The sequence below is a fragment of the Plectropomus leopardus genome, chromosome 19 (genome assembly GCF_008729295.1).
Source record: "Plectropomus leopardus isolate mb chromosome 19, YSFRI_Pleo_2.0, whole genome shotgun sequence".
Taxonomy (NCBI): domain Eukaryota; kingdom Metazoa; phylum Chordata; class Actinopteri; order Perciformes; family Serranidae; genus Plectropomus; species Plectropomus leopardus.
Window position 1 is genome coordinate 5,230,581 of NC_056481.1, and position 16,658 is coordinate 5,247,238.

Sequence of the window (16,658 nt, forward strand, 5' to 3'; positions counted from 1 at the left end):
ATAAGGGGGTTCAGCTCTGCTCCATCACACTCAACTACTGGTTCTCTAGATAAATCAGGATTTACTCCAGACAAAGACAACTTGTAGCCTAACTTTAAAGAAAAACAAAATGTTCAGCCAGATGTTGTTGGTGTTGCTGTCTGTCAGTGTGTTCAGTGCAGCCTCCTCACTGAGCTGCAGATGGATGGATCAGAAATTCAGTCAGCACAGTCAAGCCTCTCTGAAACTGCTCAACACCATGGTGAGTTACCTACTTTTTTAATATATTATAATTTATAAATGCTGAATGAGATTGTTTACTTCATGATGTGTGTGTTTGTGTGTGTGTGTGATGCAGGCTAATAACTCCACTAACACCACTGAGGACACTGCACCGGAGGCCACTGTGTCCTTCCCGAATCACCTGTACAGCCAGGCGTCCAAAGCATCAGTGAGTCACTCAACCTTTATTATAAACATCTACAAAGACTCACAATTTCTCTCCTTTTATGCAACAAATTTTCATCTTGCTTATGTTCAGTAGGACTGTTTGGCTTACTGTTGTTGTGTTGCCTTTAATTTTTGTAAACTGTGGTTTTAAATGTGCTATCTACACTGAAAAAAGAACTCTTAACCAACTTAAAATAATTACTTCACTCAGTAACACATAAAAATAAAAAAACTCAATTTCCAAACAGTTGCATAAATCAAAGTTGATATATATATTTTTTTTTGAATAAACTTAATTAATTTATGTGTTACTGATTTAATTAATTATTTTAAGTTGGGCAACAATTCATTTTATTCAGTGTAAAAAGACTTTATTATTATTATTGTTGTTGTTATTGTTATAATAATAATAATAATAATAATAATAATAATAATAATAATAATAATATGATTATTATTATCATTATCTTTTATTTTTATTATTATTAGGCTACTTTTCTGTTTGAAATGCCCTATAATAGTGGATAAAAAGTGACATAAATCTGTCCCTGTTGTGATCTGTGATGAATTTTCTTCCTCCAGGCTGAGGACAAACTCGGTTTCACAGTTCAGGTTCTGGAGGAGATGGTCTCTCTGCTGGAGGGGGGTTACAGCTCTGCATCATGGGAGGAGAACACAGAGGAGAACTTCCTCAGTGTGGTGAGCCGGCAGGCTGTCGGCCTTCGCTCCTGTGTGAGTCTCACTGTGGATTAACCTCACATTTACAAACGTAGACAGAAATTAGGGTTTTTTTTGACGGATTTCTGTTCCCTTTTATTCCTTTAGAGCCACCACGGCCACAAGAAGAACAAGAAGCTGGAAATGTACTTCAAGAGACTCTCAAGTCATGTTCTGGAGCACATGGTGAGTCTATCAATCAATAAATCAATCCTTCTATTGATGAATCTCTATGATTTCTCATGTTGTAATAATGATGATGCTGTTCTGTGTGTAGGGCCACAGTGCTGAAGCCTGGGAGCTGATCAGGAGGGAAATACAATCCCATCTGAAGAGAGTCGAACTGCTGGTTTTTCATCTCTCACCAACTAACATCCATCTATCACTCATTCATCTATCTATTTATTTATCTATTTATCTAGTTTTTTTTTATTTATCCATTTATTGCTTATTTATGTAATTAATCAATACATTGTTGATCAACTTCTATTTATTTATTATCTGTAAAAGCTAATAAAAATACTTTATTTATTTATCTCTTTTTACTGTATCTGTTTATTTATTTATTTATTTATTTATTTTTTCTACCTAAGTCAATAAAAATATTTTTTCTTCCAACAAATGGAAATGTGATTATTGTTTTTATTCCTGTAACACAAACAAACAAACAAAAAAACATGCAGAATTGTCTTTATAATCAGTCCAAATCAAACAACATGCAGGAACATGTGTTTCTGCGGTAAAATCTCACAGCGACTGAAGGCAAAAGTAAGAACTGATAGAAAATCAAAGATCAAAGGTCAAACTGAATCATACCGTCTAAACTTTTTAAAATCTTTGTTTTGAGGATACTTAAAATGTTATCAAAGACAGAATTTCTGTCGCCATCCCATCTAACACAGACGCAGCTGACAAAAAGATGCTCTTACTGAGTCTTACTGAGATGTTTTTTTTACATTTTCAGATTTCTCTGACATTTGTCTTAAATTGCAAAGTGTACACCGATTAAAAGATCAACAAACAAACACACAATAAATAATTAAACATTAGCTTCGTCTAACACCTGCAACATTAAAGTGATGAACACATTAATGCACGCTATTATGATCCAACAAATATATATTATTCTAAAAGGAGCCGTTCCTCATAAGGAGTGCTTTTAGGGGACACTGAGGACGGTTGCAACAATTTTTTCAATCCTTTCAGTAATTTGGAGACTATTTGAAACAGGAACAGCAACCAAATTTTGTCTGCTAATTATCCGTACTATTACCATACCATTCATCTTGTTTATTTAAGTAGGAAGCCAGTTGTTGCAACTGAATTGAAGTTTTTTGCCTGAAATGTACCGCTCTTCTTATCACTGTATTTGTGCCACTCAAAACTGCAAAACTGTGCATTTTGTAGCCAGGTTTGTGCTAGCCAGATGTTTTGAAACTGTTTTGTGTGTTTTGTGGACTGTGGTACTTCACTCGCCCCCCCCCCCCCCCCCCCCCCCCCCCCCCCCCCCCCCCCCCCCCCCCCTTTGGCATTTTAGGGTGAACTATCCCTTTAATATGCTTAATTTTGGTATGTCATAAGGCGGGAGGGAGGGGGAGCTACATGGGTTTTTAATATTTTCCTTTTATTCTGTAAATCATTTAATCTGAAAAGCAGTGTATGCTTAAGCTTGAAATATTTTATTTTATTTTTTATTTTATTTTGTTTTGTTTTGTTTTGTTTTATTACCAACACTCCCCATCTTTTCCAAGCCTTAACCACATAGTTGTGTTGCCTAATTCTGACCGCTGACCCCCTCTCACTGCTGCATTAATGGGACTCAAAGTCTGATATTTTTTTCTGTGACTTTTGTTGCCTGACGTTAACTGGCAACACCTTCTCGCTGTTGCATTCATGGCACTAAAAATCATGCGTTTTGTACCAAGCAGCAACCCCCCCAACCTGCTCTGTGTCAAAGGTCTGCCCAAAATATGACAAGTGGGGATGAGATCACATTTGGATGTTGGCTGATGGTAGATGACAAACCGGACGTCATTTTAGTGAACAAAAGCAGGACAGTAAAATTAAGTGAGGCTGACAAAAAAGAAGTGACAAATCAGATCAATACAATAATAATCACAGACTCAGTTTCAGATATTTTTGTTTTTGTTGTTTTAAATAACAAAGGTGCAATGAAAAGATACAAAAAGGCCAACATGTGGGAGATCAATTAATCTTATGTATCAATAACAGAACTAAGATTTTAAATGTTTAAAAACACTCTCAGTTTGAAATCTCTTATCTGAAATTTATTATCAGTTTTTGTACCTTCAGTAAATACTGAGAGGTATTAAAACACATGTTCCTGCATGTTGTTTGTTTCGTACTCATTTTAAAATAAAAACGTGTCCCTTTTTCACGTTGCAGGAAAACAATAAACATGTCAATTTGCTGTAAGAAATATTATTTTTTATTGAGTATTGCATAAAAAAATAAACATATTAATTTTTTCTCAATGCAAATGAAAAAAATAATCCAGTTTTTCAACATCAACAAATACAATGCATTATTAAAAAATACACAAATGATTTAATAATTGATTAAATAAAAATATAAATAAATAAAAATAGACAAATAAATAGACTAAATGTGGCACACAGTTGTTAGTTAGTGAGTAGAGATTAAACCAGCAGCTCAAATCTCTTCAGATGGGATTTTCATTTTCTTTATGTAACAGGAATAAAAACAATAAACACATTTCCATTTGCTAAAGAAAGTAGTTTTTTATTGCCTTTTACAGATAATAAATAAATAAATAGGAAGTTGATCAACAACGTATTCATTTTTTTAATATACTGGTTGTGAAAAATTTCGACCAAATAATAAATACTCATTACATAAATAATAAAATAAATAGATAAATAAATAGATAAATGAATGAGTGATAAATGGATGTTAGTTGGTGAGAGGTGAAACCAGCAGTTCGACTCTCTTCAGATGGGATTGTATTTCCCTCCTGATCAGCTCCCAGGCTTCAGCACTGTGGCCCTACACACAGAACAGCATCATCATTATTACAACATGAGAAATCATAGAGATTCATCAATAGAAGGATTGATTTATTGATTGATAGACTCACCATGTGCTCCAGAACATGACTTGAGAGTCTCTTGAAGTACATTTCCAGCTTCTTGTTCTTCTTGTGTGGCCGTGGTGGCTCTAAAGGAATAAAAGGGAACAGAAATCCGTCAAAAAAAACCCTAATTTCTGTCTGCGTTTGTAAATGTGAGGTTAATCCACAGTGAGACTCACACAGGAGCGAAGGCCGACAGCCTGCCGGCTCACCCACACTGAGGAAGTTCTCCTCTGTGTTCTCCTCCCATGATGCAGAGCTGTAACCCCCCTCCAGCAGAGAGACCATCTCCTCCAGAACCTGAACTGTGAAACCGAGTTTGTCCTCAGCCTGGAGGAAGAAAATTCATCACAGATCACAACAGGGACAGATTTATGTCACTCTTTTAACAACTGCATAAAAGGAGAGAAATTGTGAGTCTTTGTAGATGTTTATAAGAAAAGTTGAGTGACTCACTGATGCTTTGGACGCCTGGCTGTACAGGTGATTCGGGAAGGACACAGTGGCCTCCGGTGCAGCGTCCTCAGTGGTGTTAGTGGAGTTATTAGCCTGCATCACACACACAAACACACACATCATGAAGTAAACAATCTCATTCAGCAGTTTTAAATTACAGTATATTAAAAAAGGAGGTAACTCACCATGGTGTTGAGCAGTTTCAGAGAGTCTTGACTGTGCTGACTGAATTTCTGATCCATCCATCTGCAGCTCAGTGAGGAGGCTGCACTGAACACACTGACAGACAGCAACACCAACAACATCTGGCTGAACATTTTGTTTTTCTTTAAAGTTAGGCTACAAGTTGTCTTTGTCTGGAGTAAATCCTGATTTCTCTTGAGAACCAGTAGTTGAGTAGTTGTGATGGAGCAGAGCTGCAGCCTCATTTATACTACAGGACGCACCTGTTTCATTTTCCTGACAAACACCTGAGGGAAACACTGAGGTGAACCACTGCGGTTTTCACGCGCTGCAAATGTCAGAATTGACCACAACATACATGCAATTATATTCATGTTATAGAGTCGCAGATATAAACATTAATACAGGTTATTTACTGTGTTATCACAGTTTTGTCCAATTGGGAACACGTTTGGAGGAAATTTTTGGTGATTTTTGAAGTCAGATTTTTCTAAGATGAAATCTTAAAGCCTGGAATACTTGGCTTGATTTCCTTCAAAATATGAGCAGAAGGCAATGAGCAACTTCATAAGAAATGAAATGATCATAAATAAGCAGGAAATTAGTAAAAAGTGCAAGAAAATGACCTGAAAACCCCAAACAAACATACAAACAAAAAACCTGGGAATGTTAAAAAAAAAAACAACAAACAAACAAACAAACAAAAAAAAACAACAACAAAAAAAGCAAGGAAGTTACCTGAAAAAGTACGTAAAAATTAGAATAATTGTGTGAAATAATTTAAAAATATTTAATTGTGATAATTTCAAATATTGTGCTCTTGACATTTCACCCATAGCTTATAAAGCCATTATAATTTTCAAAATCTACAAAAAATCTTGAAATTTGAGAAAATTTCTTGTAAAGTTGTTTATTGCCTTTTTCCCACAATGTTTCTGAGAGAAATCAAACCAGTTTTCTCAGTGTTCACATGTTTAAAAACTTGTGAAAGGTCTGTGATTGCAGGGTGATTGCCTGTGATTTAAAGGCTTAAGTGTTTAATTTGGTTTAATTTGACATTTGTTATGATAAAACTTGGTTAGTTTGCTTTTTTCTTTTGTATTTGGGGGATATAAGGAAAGACATTTTATGTATAATTATTTAGTTTTAATTCAGTCTGCAGGTTCTCTGTATGATGGAAATTATATAAATAAAAAGGCGATTATTTTTTATCCATTTGAGCTGCTATCAGTGTGTTTATTGATTCTATAGCACAAAAATCATTCATGATTTAACAGTGACTGCAGTGTGTTCACATACCAAACACACCGCAGGAGGAAAGCGCTTCCCCCAAAGTGAAAGTGGAAGTGACTGCGGCCTGCGATACGTGTCTGTGACAATCCCACGCTGTAATATATGAAAATAAGAATATGCTGATTCATATTTGCTTCCATGCTTTCTATTAATTTATCTATTTATTTACATATTTATATGTCCGGGCTATATATTTTTAGGTAATTAATGTGCAAATCATTGATCACGATGAACAGGATTATTTTTTTTAACTTCATTTTAGCTAAACTTATTCACATTTTTAAACATTTTTTTATGTTATAATCAATAAAAAAGTAATATTTCCTCCAGCAAATGTTAAAAAAGCTATTGATATTATTTCTGTAAACCCACATAAGCAAAAACCTGCAGATTTTGTATTGTTATGGGTACAAATCAACATGCAGGTACATGTTACTATAATATAATACCTCTTACACTTACTGAAGGTACAAGAGAGAACTGATATTATGTTTAAGTCAGTAATTAAAACTGACAAAGCAAAACAAACAAACATTTATAGACTACATTACATCATCAGACATGAATGAGCTGCTGCAGTGGAATCAGTTTCATCACTCTGTTTTCACATTTAGTGCTGCACAAGAAGAAACGCGCGCGCCCTTCAGTGTTTTCAACATGCGCACTTGATCCCCAAAATAATAATATTAAAGTACAAAGAACGTTTATTTTTTTAAATAAATAAATACATTTACGCCATTAATTGACGCAGAATAGGCACAAGAGGTGCATAAATAAATAAATAAATTTTAAATGTTCAAAATTTTCTACCAGAGGACAAAATACTTCCTGTTACAAAATGTATTCCTATTTTTTCTGATTGTGGTTAAATTTCTTGCCTTTTCTTTCTTGACTTAATTAAGGATAAAAGCAAATATGTTGCTTCATAATGGACGTCTGGCCTATATTAAAAGAAAATAAGTCTAGTTCTTTAATCAGAATATTTATCATCAGTTTGGTCCTCCAATTTATGTTTGATTGGATTTATAACCTGATCTGATTCAAATCACTTAAGGCAATGCATAATAAAAAATGAAAATACAAAGTACAATAAAATAATAATAAAAAGTTCATCAACAATCTGCAGCCACATGAATTACAGGCCTAACAATCATAATAATAACAAAAAAACGATATTTATTGAGTTATGTCAAGCTGAAAATGTGCTCTAATCTGGACTTCATCCAAGGAGAATCCCCTCCTCTGCAGGCTCTCCGGTTCTCACGTTAAAGGCTGACCCGTTCCCGTTAAAACAACGTGAAATGTCACGGACCACTTCAGATGAATGAGCGTCACAGCGCGCGCCGCAGTCACGCAGCCGGTTTCATTTTCTCTCCGCGGGAACTTCCCGTTTTATGGACACAGAGCAGTTCGGTGCCTGCAATCATATCGATTAATGATTAACGATTGTTGTGAATGAGCACACAATGCATGATGCAATTCGAATTATTTAAGAGTAAATGTTTTGTTTCTTTTAAATATGAGCGAGCAGAATGAAAGGGAGGTGATGACTACATGAAAAATACGAGATGAAATCTACAAAAAAAAAAAAATACAAAAATGGATAGTTTGAAATAAAAGAAAAGAAAAAAAATAATATCTTAAATCATTAATAAATTATTCTTATAAAAATCCTAAAGAAATACGGCATAAGGCAATAATTTGGGCCGACAATTTCCTATTTGACCTTTAAAAAAAGCAAAAATGTGCCTATAAAAGTGCCCTTATTTCTCTAATATCGAATAATATAAATGCTAATATTATTAAAGTGAGTTGCGTTTGTCTTTTATGTGTTTTAAGGCATGCTATAACATGCATATTAAGTGGTTTTCACAATAAGAGCAACTTTCTTTTAACGTTAATGATATTTTAGATTTGCTGTGATTTTGTTTATCCCATGCTTTTATTGTGGGAGATTTTTTTAATGAGGACAATAATTCAAATCCGAAATGTGACAGTTATACATACATGTATATTGCGGTTTTTTTTTTTTTTTTTTTTTTTTTTTACTTTTGAACCGCGTGAAAACCGCAGTGGTTCACCTCAGTGTTTCCCTCAGGTGTTTGTCAGGAAAATGAAACAGGTGCGTCCTGTAGTATAAATGAGGCTGCAGCTCTGCTCCATCACAACTACTCAACTACTGGTTCTCAAGAGAAATCAGGATTTACTCCAGACAAAGACAACTTGTAGCCTAACTTTAAAGAAAAACAAAATGTTCAGCCAGATGTTGTTGGTGTTGCTGTCTGTCAGTGTGTTCAGTGCAGCCTCCTCACTGAGCTGCAGATGGATGGATCAGAAATTCAGTCAGCACAGTCAAGACTCTCTGAAACTGCTCAACACCATGGTGAGTTACCTCCTTTTTTAATATATTATAATTTTTATAAATGCTGAATGAGATTGTTTACTTCATGATGTGTGTGTTTGTGTGTGTGATGCAGGCTAATAACTCCACTAACACCACTGAGGACACTGCACCGGAGGCCACTGTGTCCTTCCCGAATCACCTGTACAGCCAGGCGTCCAAAGCATCAGTGAGTCACTCAACCTTTATTATAAACATCTACAAAGACTCACAATTTCTCTCCTTTTATGCAGCTGTTAAAAGAGTGACATAAATCTGTCCCTGTTGTGATCTGTGATGAATTTTCTTCCTCCAGGCTGAGGACAAACTCGGTTTCACAGTTCAGGTTCTGGAGGAGATGGTCTCTCTGCTGGAGGGGGGTTACAGCTCTGCATCATGGGAGGAGAACAGAGGAGAACTTCCTCAGTGTGGTGAGCCGGCAGGCTGTCGGCCTTCGCTCCTGTGTGAGTCTCACTGTGGATTAACCTCACATTTACAAACGTAGACAGAAATTAGGGTTTTTTTTGACGGATTTCTGTTCCCTTTTATTGCTTTAGAGCCACCACGGCCACAAAAAGAACAAGAAGCTGGAAATGTACTTCAAGAGACTCTCAAGTCATGTTCTGGAGCACATGGTGAGTCTATCAATCAATAAATCAATCCTTCTATTGATGAATCTCTATGATTTCTCATGTTGTAATAATGATGATTGCTGTTCTGTGTGTAGGGCCACAGTGCTGAAGCCTGGGAGCTGATCAGGAGGGAAATACAATCCCATCTGAAGAGAGTCGAACTGCTGATTTCATCTCTCACCAACTAACATCCATCTATCACTCATTCATCTATCTATTTATTTATCTATTTATTTTATTATTTATGTAATGAGTATTTATTATTTGGTCGAAATTCTTCACAACCAGTATATTTATAAATTAATACATTGTTGATCAACTTCCTATTTATTTATTTATTATCTGTAAAAGGCAATAAAAAACTACTTTCTTCAGCAAATGGAAATGTGTTTATTGTTTTTATTCCTGTTACATAAAGAAAATGTACACAGATATTTAACAACAACAACAACATAATAGATAAACTCAAATAAGTCATTATGAAATCACACAAAATACTTTTTATATTTATAAAAAAAATCCTCTTGAAGCACCAAAAATGTCAGTTGTTAACATCTGATTCACTCACTTCATTGTTAGTCAATAGCATAAAATAAACAGCGCCCCAAAAAACAGACTACATGTTGGCATTGTACATTTTTGCAAACCAGAAATGTTACTTTTTGGCAACATTTTATTTGTGAAATTAATATTTCAACTATCTAGTTGACTAGTTATAAGGTTTAAGCATAAAATCCACTTGGTAACGGTAAGGAAAAGATACGTTTTTTGGCCTAAAATAGCTAATTTTGTCAAGGTTGGAAAGGTCCCGATGTGTTGTGAAAAATACCCAATTTTAGTGCAAGAAACACAGCTGGGAATGTCCATATGTGTTGTTAAAAATATCCGCTTTTGTGACAATGTGTTGTCAAAAAGTACCTAATTTTTGTGTGACAAAACAGCTGAAAATGTCCTGACTTATCATTCAAAATACCCAGTTTTGTTGCAACCAACACGACTTGAAATATCTCGACAAGACATGATTCTGCTGCAGCAAACACGTCTGAAAATGTCCTAGCGTGTTGTTAAACAACCTGGTTTTAGTGCAACAAAACTGTCTAAAAATGTCCTAACTTCTTATCAAAAATACAGTTTTGGTGCAACAAAAACAGCTGGAAATGTCCCCTGCTGTTAGAAATATCGAGTTTCCACTGAAAATGTCCCGATGTGTCGTTAAAAGACTTTGCACAGCAGGAAATGTATCATTAAAAACACAGTGTCCTTGTTGGTTGGTCTCAAACAGGCATCTCGCTTAGGTGTCACGCCATCCACGACGCCTGCTCCAGATGAGAAATTTAGCTGGTTTACATGTAATCTGGACTCCATCACTTTAGGAATATTGACACTATATGTATGCAATGGACAAATGTCACATATTTGTGGTTTCCATATAAGTACAAAGCCAACATCTTACTTTTGAGCGACAGGACTGCAAGCATTTTAGAAGTCATATGTTGCACATTTATAAACAAACATTGTACTTAAAGGAACATAACAGGTCTTTACCCCTGAGCAGAGCCTGCTGAGGACCTTTAACGTAGAATTTGTACTTTTAAAACCAAGAACTTGGACATTATTGCCATGTGTCTCACTCCCGGTCTGTTTTTTCCCATGGGGCCTCAGCTCCTTCAGCCTCGGCGTAAATAGACAGTTCCTCATACAGACCTCCTCCACATGTCTCAATCGCCAAACCCTGAGAGACAGAAATAAGAAATAAGGAAATATGTATATGTATATACATGCGTGTCTCGGGGTCTTTTTGGGGAATCCTAGTTAAAGTTGAGTTCATACCAATGTTTGGGCGTATTGATAAATTGTAAATTTGCATAGTGATTTAGACATGACTCTGTCACAGCAGAGAAGTCGACATTTGCATATCTATCATATTATGTGTAATAACACTCCTGACTGTTATATGTTGACAAATTCAGAGTTTAGGAATGATTGACAAAGAAATGATGCTCATTATCTAACCTGCCTCATTAATCCTGCACTTACATCGCTCCTACGGTCCACTACAACAGCATTTTGTCTTTTAAAAGAACACGTCAGTGATTCATGCTTTTCAAATAAGAGGGCTCGAGTGCAACACTTCAGGTCTCCCCAAAGAGGCGTATAAATCAATAATAGCATGTAAAAAATGCTGCTTTTTAACTCTTTGAAACCTGAGCAAACTGGCTTGATTTCTTTCAAAAACACTGGAAGAGGACTACGAGCAATTTCACCAGAAATGACTCGAAAATTAGCAAGAAATTAGAAAAAAGTTACAAGTAAATTACCTGAAAATAACCAAAATAAATAAATTAATCAATAAAAGCAAAAAAAAAAAAAAAAAACCAAAAACAAAATTAATATTAATTTAAATATATTATTATACAAATTACATATGAAGTTTTCTGGACATTTCTCCCTAGTTTATAAAAAAGTAAAAAATAAAAAAAATAAACGCAAAATAACGGCAATGCCACTCTCACAGTTTACTAATTTTTCTGCAATTAATAGCATTTCTTGCCAAGTTGCTCATTGTGTTGTCAAAAGAAAACAATCCAGGTGTTAAGGGGTGAATGTTAAAAAAAAATTACCTTTTTATTTGCTTTTCAAATACTTCATGTAACATTTTTATAGGTCTATGCATTCAGGCTATGTGCTTTCTTTTCCTTTTTTTCCCTTGTGCATTAATTTAAAGTAAATTAAAGTAATTTAAAGACAATTTTTGTATGTTCTTCTGCTATGACTTTTAAATTTCTAAAGCAGTAAAAATCTACTTTTCAACCCACAAATTCTGTATTTCCAAAGTTTTTTTTTTCATTATTCTTACAAAAGAAGCAAACAAAGTGCTTCCATATAATGCACTGTATAGACTGTGCTCATATTCATAAATGAAAAAAAAACAAACAAACTGAGAGCTGCATTGACAGAACAAGATAAAACTGCGGTTTTGAACTCAGTGGTGCGAGGAGACTGTGGGTCCTGCTGTTGATTGCACATATTCTTTATGTAAAAACACAGCTGTGTCTTCACAAATACAAGTGAATGACCACCTTTAACAAAAGGAAATCGCCCTTTCTTTGACAGTGGTGGAACGTCAATAAAAAATGTTATTTATTGAGCATTTACTCCGAGGTAGTAGATGTAGTTTACTTTTATTTTATTTAACTTTATGTACTTTAGAATGAATTAGTCCAGTGAAAACCACAGATCTCCAGATGTGCTGATTTTGAATGTTTGTAAAAAAAATGCATTGTAACTTAGAAAAAATTTTTAGCTTAAAATGTTACTGTCCAGGCTGCCTTAAAATTATAATTTGATTGATCACAAGAAGACAGGTTGAGGTCAGTATTCCTCCCCCACTTTTACTGAAGTAGGGAATCTGGATACTTAGTCTACCTCTAAGCATTTGGTTAATTTGACTGTAAAACAGAGAATTTTCCAACAAACCTCATAGATGTGATCAGTTTCAGGCTCCTCGTATATGCTGTCCTTCTTTTCCAACTGTTAAAAAATAGAAGAAATGTAGAGAAAAAGGTTATTGCGGTTACAGAGTGTATTGAAAAATGACTAAAATGTGTATTTTCAGTTTTTGTCAACATCTGTCACACTGACATACCTTTGCATCAAATACCCAAATAATCACAGTTGTAAAAAAAAATGAAATTAAAAAGTAAAAAAGAAAGGACAGTGAAAGCGTATCGATGTAGGATAAATTATAATTTCTGCCTATCGTTAACCTAGCGGTTGAAGAACCTCACAGGGTCTCGTTAAAAAAAGGACTTTCAGATCTTCACTGGAGGAACTAAATTGAGTCAGAGTTATCTTTCAGCTTGAGCAACTTTGCTCGCTTATCACAGTTAATGCAAATTAATGCCGGTAACGGACACTGGCTTTCATCCTGAATGGTCTTTATGTTATGCTATGTTAACTAACCTAGTGTTTGCAGTCCTGTTACCTTTTTTGGCAATATACAGTACATCTAATGAGGGAAGTGGTATTTAAGCGCAGTTAGTGTCTTGGTTTTAAATGTGTTTAAAGTGTAAGATTTTTGATTGCAGGACTTTTGCTTTGTCAAAGATCTGACTTTAATACTCCATTTTCTAGCTTTACAGTAACAAAACGTCCTGATATGTATTGGCATTATTGGTATTTTGTACAGTAAAAAAAAAAGAAGAAAATAAAACAAAAAAAATCTTACCAACTCAAATACTCAAATACCAACGCTTGATCAGTATGACACTCTAGGTTCCCCACCAGCATCAGTTTTTGACATTCAAGGTACGGCGTGTCAATTTACGCTTATTACATGCATGGTTTTTTTTTTTCAAAATAAACTTAGGTTGTTCCAGGAAATGTCAAGTTTCTACTCATTTGATACGTATTCTCATCTTCAAAATAAGCTCAGTACATTTGTACGTAGGTTTTAAAGTTTGGGCAACAAAGTGGTTGCATTTCGATAAAACACCATGAAGTACTCGTTACTTACTATCACATCACTAGCACGGTATGGCAAACATACTAGCACACTACGTTATTATTAAAATGTATTGATTGACTCTGGTCAATTTCACTTTTCACATTGGACACAAACAGTGGTCTGCAGGTGAAAGTCCGGCGTTTGTTTTACTTTCTCCTTTCTTTTGCCAAGAGCATCAGCAAATGCTGCTGCTCGCGTTGTCTCCTACCGCCACTGAAAGTTGCCTCTGTGCGTTGGTATCTGACACTGACGGGCCACTGACCAAACGTTGGTACTGGAAGTACAAGTTAATGTTTTGCTTCTTTTTCAAAATAAATTTGTAGATTGAATATTTTGGCACTTTGAAAATGTTATCTTAGGATCTAGGAACTCGTCAACGATGGACAGAAAAAAGAAATAAGAAAAATCATCAGGTATATGAACAGAATCATTAGTTGCAGGTAGGCCTGTGTTTTAGCTGTGACCTGTCAGCGTGTTTATAGTGTTGCAGACATCTGTTTAATTTTAAAAACCTTAAGTTCCCCTCCGAAAAACATCTCATCTACTTCTTCCTTAAATTTAAATTAGTTAGTAATATTGTTGTGTGTCTTATTCATCTTGTTCCTTACCAGATGTTGTTTGCGTAGCAGAAACGCAGCAATACACACAGCCAGCACCAGGCCCTGAAGGATGATGAGACCGTCCTTCATCCTGGTCCTGTGCAGAGCCTCGGCAATGTTAATGTCTCCTGTGAGAGGAAAAATGTGTGTTTTTAAAAAGTGAGCTGGTACAGACCTCAGTAAAATACATCAGTGTCTGTAGGTCTGAATATGACACATGCTGTCTGAACCACTTACTGGAAACGTGAAGTCCAGTCCCAGGTCCCCAGTGATCGTTCATCTTGCAGAAATAGACTCCACTGTCCTTTATATTTATATTAGAGATTACCAGAGCCGGAGCGTCTTTCTTGATTGATTTATTGATTACAGTGATGTTAAAAATATCATACTTTCCTTTTTCTGCTGCCAACTTAATTGTTTTCGATTTATCCATGTCATACTCGTCAGCCTTGTACCACTCCACTTTGGCTGGCACAGTTTGTACAGGGTAGGACAGACACAACATGAACACCCTGTGTCCAACTGGCAAACCAATGAACCGGGGCTTCTGAATGATCTGCATGGCAGGATCTGGGGCCACTGAGAAGGTTGAGAGACAAAGTGACACAATTACAGCAGCAGCTACTTTAAATATCTCCAGATAAACGTGTATGCAGATGATATTGCTCTATTTTGAGTAGAAGAATGATGTGTTTATATCAGAAGGATCAAAAACTACTATTTCAGAAGTTCTACTTAAGCAGAGATAAAGTCTCTTAAAAGGTAACTTAAGTATTTTTTTTTTTAACCTGGAGTCACTTAGACACAAGAACATGGGTAAAATAGGTTTTCCTTATCTATGGTGCTTACATGATAAGGATGCTAATTACAGTAATTAGCATTGCAACTATGATGATGGCTCCATATTTCTTATTTTGTAAAAAAAAAAAAAAAAGTTAAAAACTCAAAAATATAAACTTCAAAGACTGAAAACACGAAAAGCAGCAAATTCTTGCATATGAGGATCTGTAACCAGAGACTGTTTGGCATTTTTGGTTGATTAATGACATAAACTGACACCTTTCTATAGACTGATAAACTAACCTACTAAGTGTGTCAGATCCAAATACCAGACAATATTGAGTTATAATGGAGCACTTAATCATATATCAGCAGTCTAATAATCTAATGCTTACACAATTAATTGAGTAGTTTACAGAAAATGACTCAGAAACAATTTTGATAATAAATGCAGTCATTAATCAAGCAGAAAATCAGCTTATATTGCCTCTACTCAGATGTAAAGATTGGCTGCATTCTGTTTTTATATGACTGTAAATTAAATATTTTGACATTTAGTTGGATAAAATAGTCAACACTGTCATCCAAAGAACAACTACTAGTAATCAAAATAATTGTCTATTGCAACCCCAGATTAATCAACTAATTATCTCAGGATGTTTATGGATGCAACGTTAGGCAGTAAAAGCTGCCTAACTGTCTACACAATTTTGTTGCTCAAGTCTATTAATACATGTTGTGAATGTGTATTTCAATGTTTGCTTTTAAATTTAGTTTTCTTCCTCTCTTTTTCTATTTTCTTTCCAATATCTTTCTCTAAAAATGAACTACAGATCTGAAATAAAGTAACCGAATGGTCAGTTGATATACCTTAGTCTACTGTATATAAACACTATATTAAAATATTCAGTCTTTGTCTCAGAGAACAACTTCCTCTTTCCCCCCAGATGGCCAGGAAGTAAGGGTAGTGTGGAGTCAAAAAATAACATGCAAAACACTTTGTGCATTGTAGCTGTGGTTAAACAGCCATAAAAAGTACAACTTAATAATTACATAAAGAGTTATGAACAATTGGGCTAATTATATTGCTCTAATAACATTCAGCATTCACTAATGTTATTATTTAGCACCAAGACTGTAACTCTTGTTTGCATCATTTTCAGTCACTTTATAAGTTGATGATATTGCAAAAAGATTTTATATTTACCTGAAATGTTGATCAGCACAAATCCAAAGCATCCAGCCAACAACCAGCGCATGATGACATGCAGAACAAATATTTCAGATGCAGATGTCCGCGCGTTCTTTTAAACCTCTCTGCAGCATGAATGTGTTGTGAATGAGGAGAAGAAGTGTCTGCACCGGTGGATGTCTGTCTGTCACCACTCAGGCAAATAAGGGGAAGAACGTTTTAACATCGAACCAAAATTACTCACAACCCACACTGTAAACATCAAAAATCAGTTTCATTTACGTTGTGTTCCATTTTTAGGGACGAAAGAAACCATGTTGTAAACATGCGCCTTAGGGGAGCGAAGGGTAGATTTTGAGGCCTTTTGAGCCAACAACA

At 35.1% G+C, this 16,658-nt stretch overlaps 2 protein-coding genes and 2 pseudogenes across 2 annotated transcripts; 2 read left to right on the top strand and 2 right to left on the bottom strand.

Annotated features, from left to right (window-relative positions):
- Nucleotides 1-106: 106 nt before the first annotated feature.
- LOC121959016 (interferon a3-like) lies at nt 107-3,582 on the top strand. The gene is made up of 6 exons (XM_042508197.1): nt 107-241; nt 338-430; nt 1,012-1,161; nt 1,255-1,332; nt 1,424-1,495; nt 3,553-3,582. The coding sequence occupies exons 1-6, from the start codon at nt 110-112 to the stop codon at nt 3,580-3,582; spliced, it is 555 nt and encodes a 184-aa protein (XP_042364131.1). The 5' UTR covers nt 107-109.
- Nucleotides 3,583-4,080: 498 nt separating this feature from the next.
- Nucleotides 4,081-5,142, bottom strand: LOC121959294 (annotated as a pseudogene).
- Nucleotides 5,143-8,426: 3,284 nt separating this feature from the next.
- Nucleotides 8,427-9,390, top strand: LOC121959258 (annotated as a pseudogene).
- Nucleotides 9,391-9,607: 217 nt separating this feature from the next.
- cd79b (CD79b molecule, immunoglobulin-associated beta) lies at nt 9,608-16,473 on the bottom strand. The gene is made up of 5 exons (XM_042508443.1): nt 16,296-16,473; nt 14,546-14,887; nt 14,318-14,436; nt 12,680-12,733; nt 9,608-10,934 (listed from the first exon to the last, which is right to left on the bottom strand). The coding sequence occupies exons 1-5, from the start codon at nt 16,345-16,347 to the stop codon at nt 10,830-10,832; spliced, it is 672 nt and encodes a 223-aa protein (XP_042364377.1). The 5' UTR covers nt 16,348-16,473; the 3' UTR covers nt 9,608-10,829.
- Between the last annotated feature and the right edge of the window lie 185 nt (nt 16,474-16,658).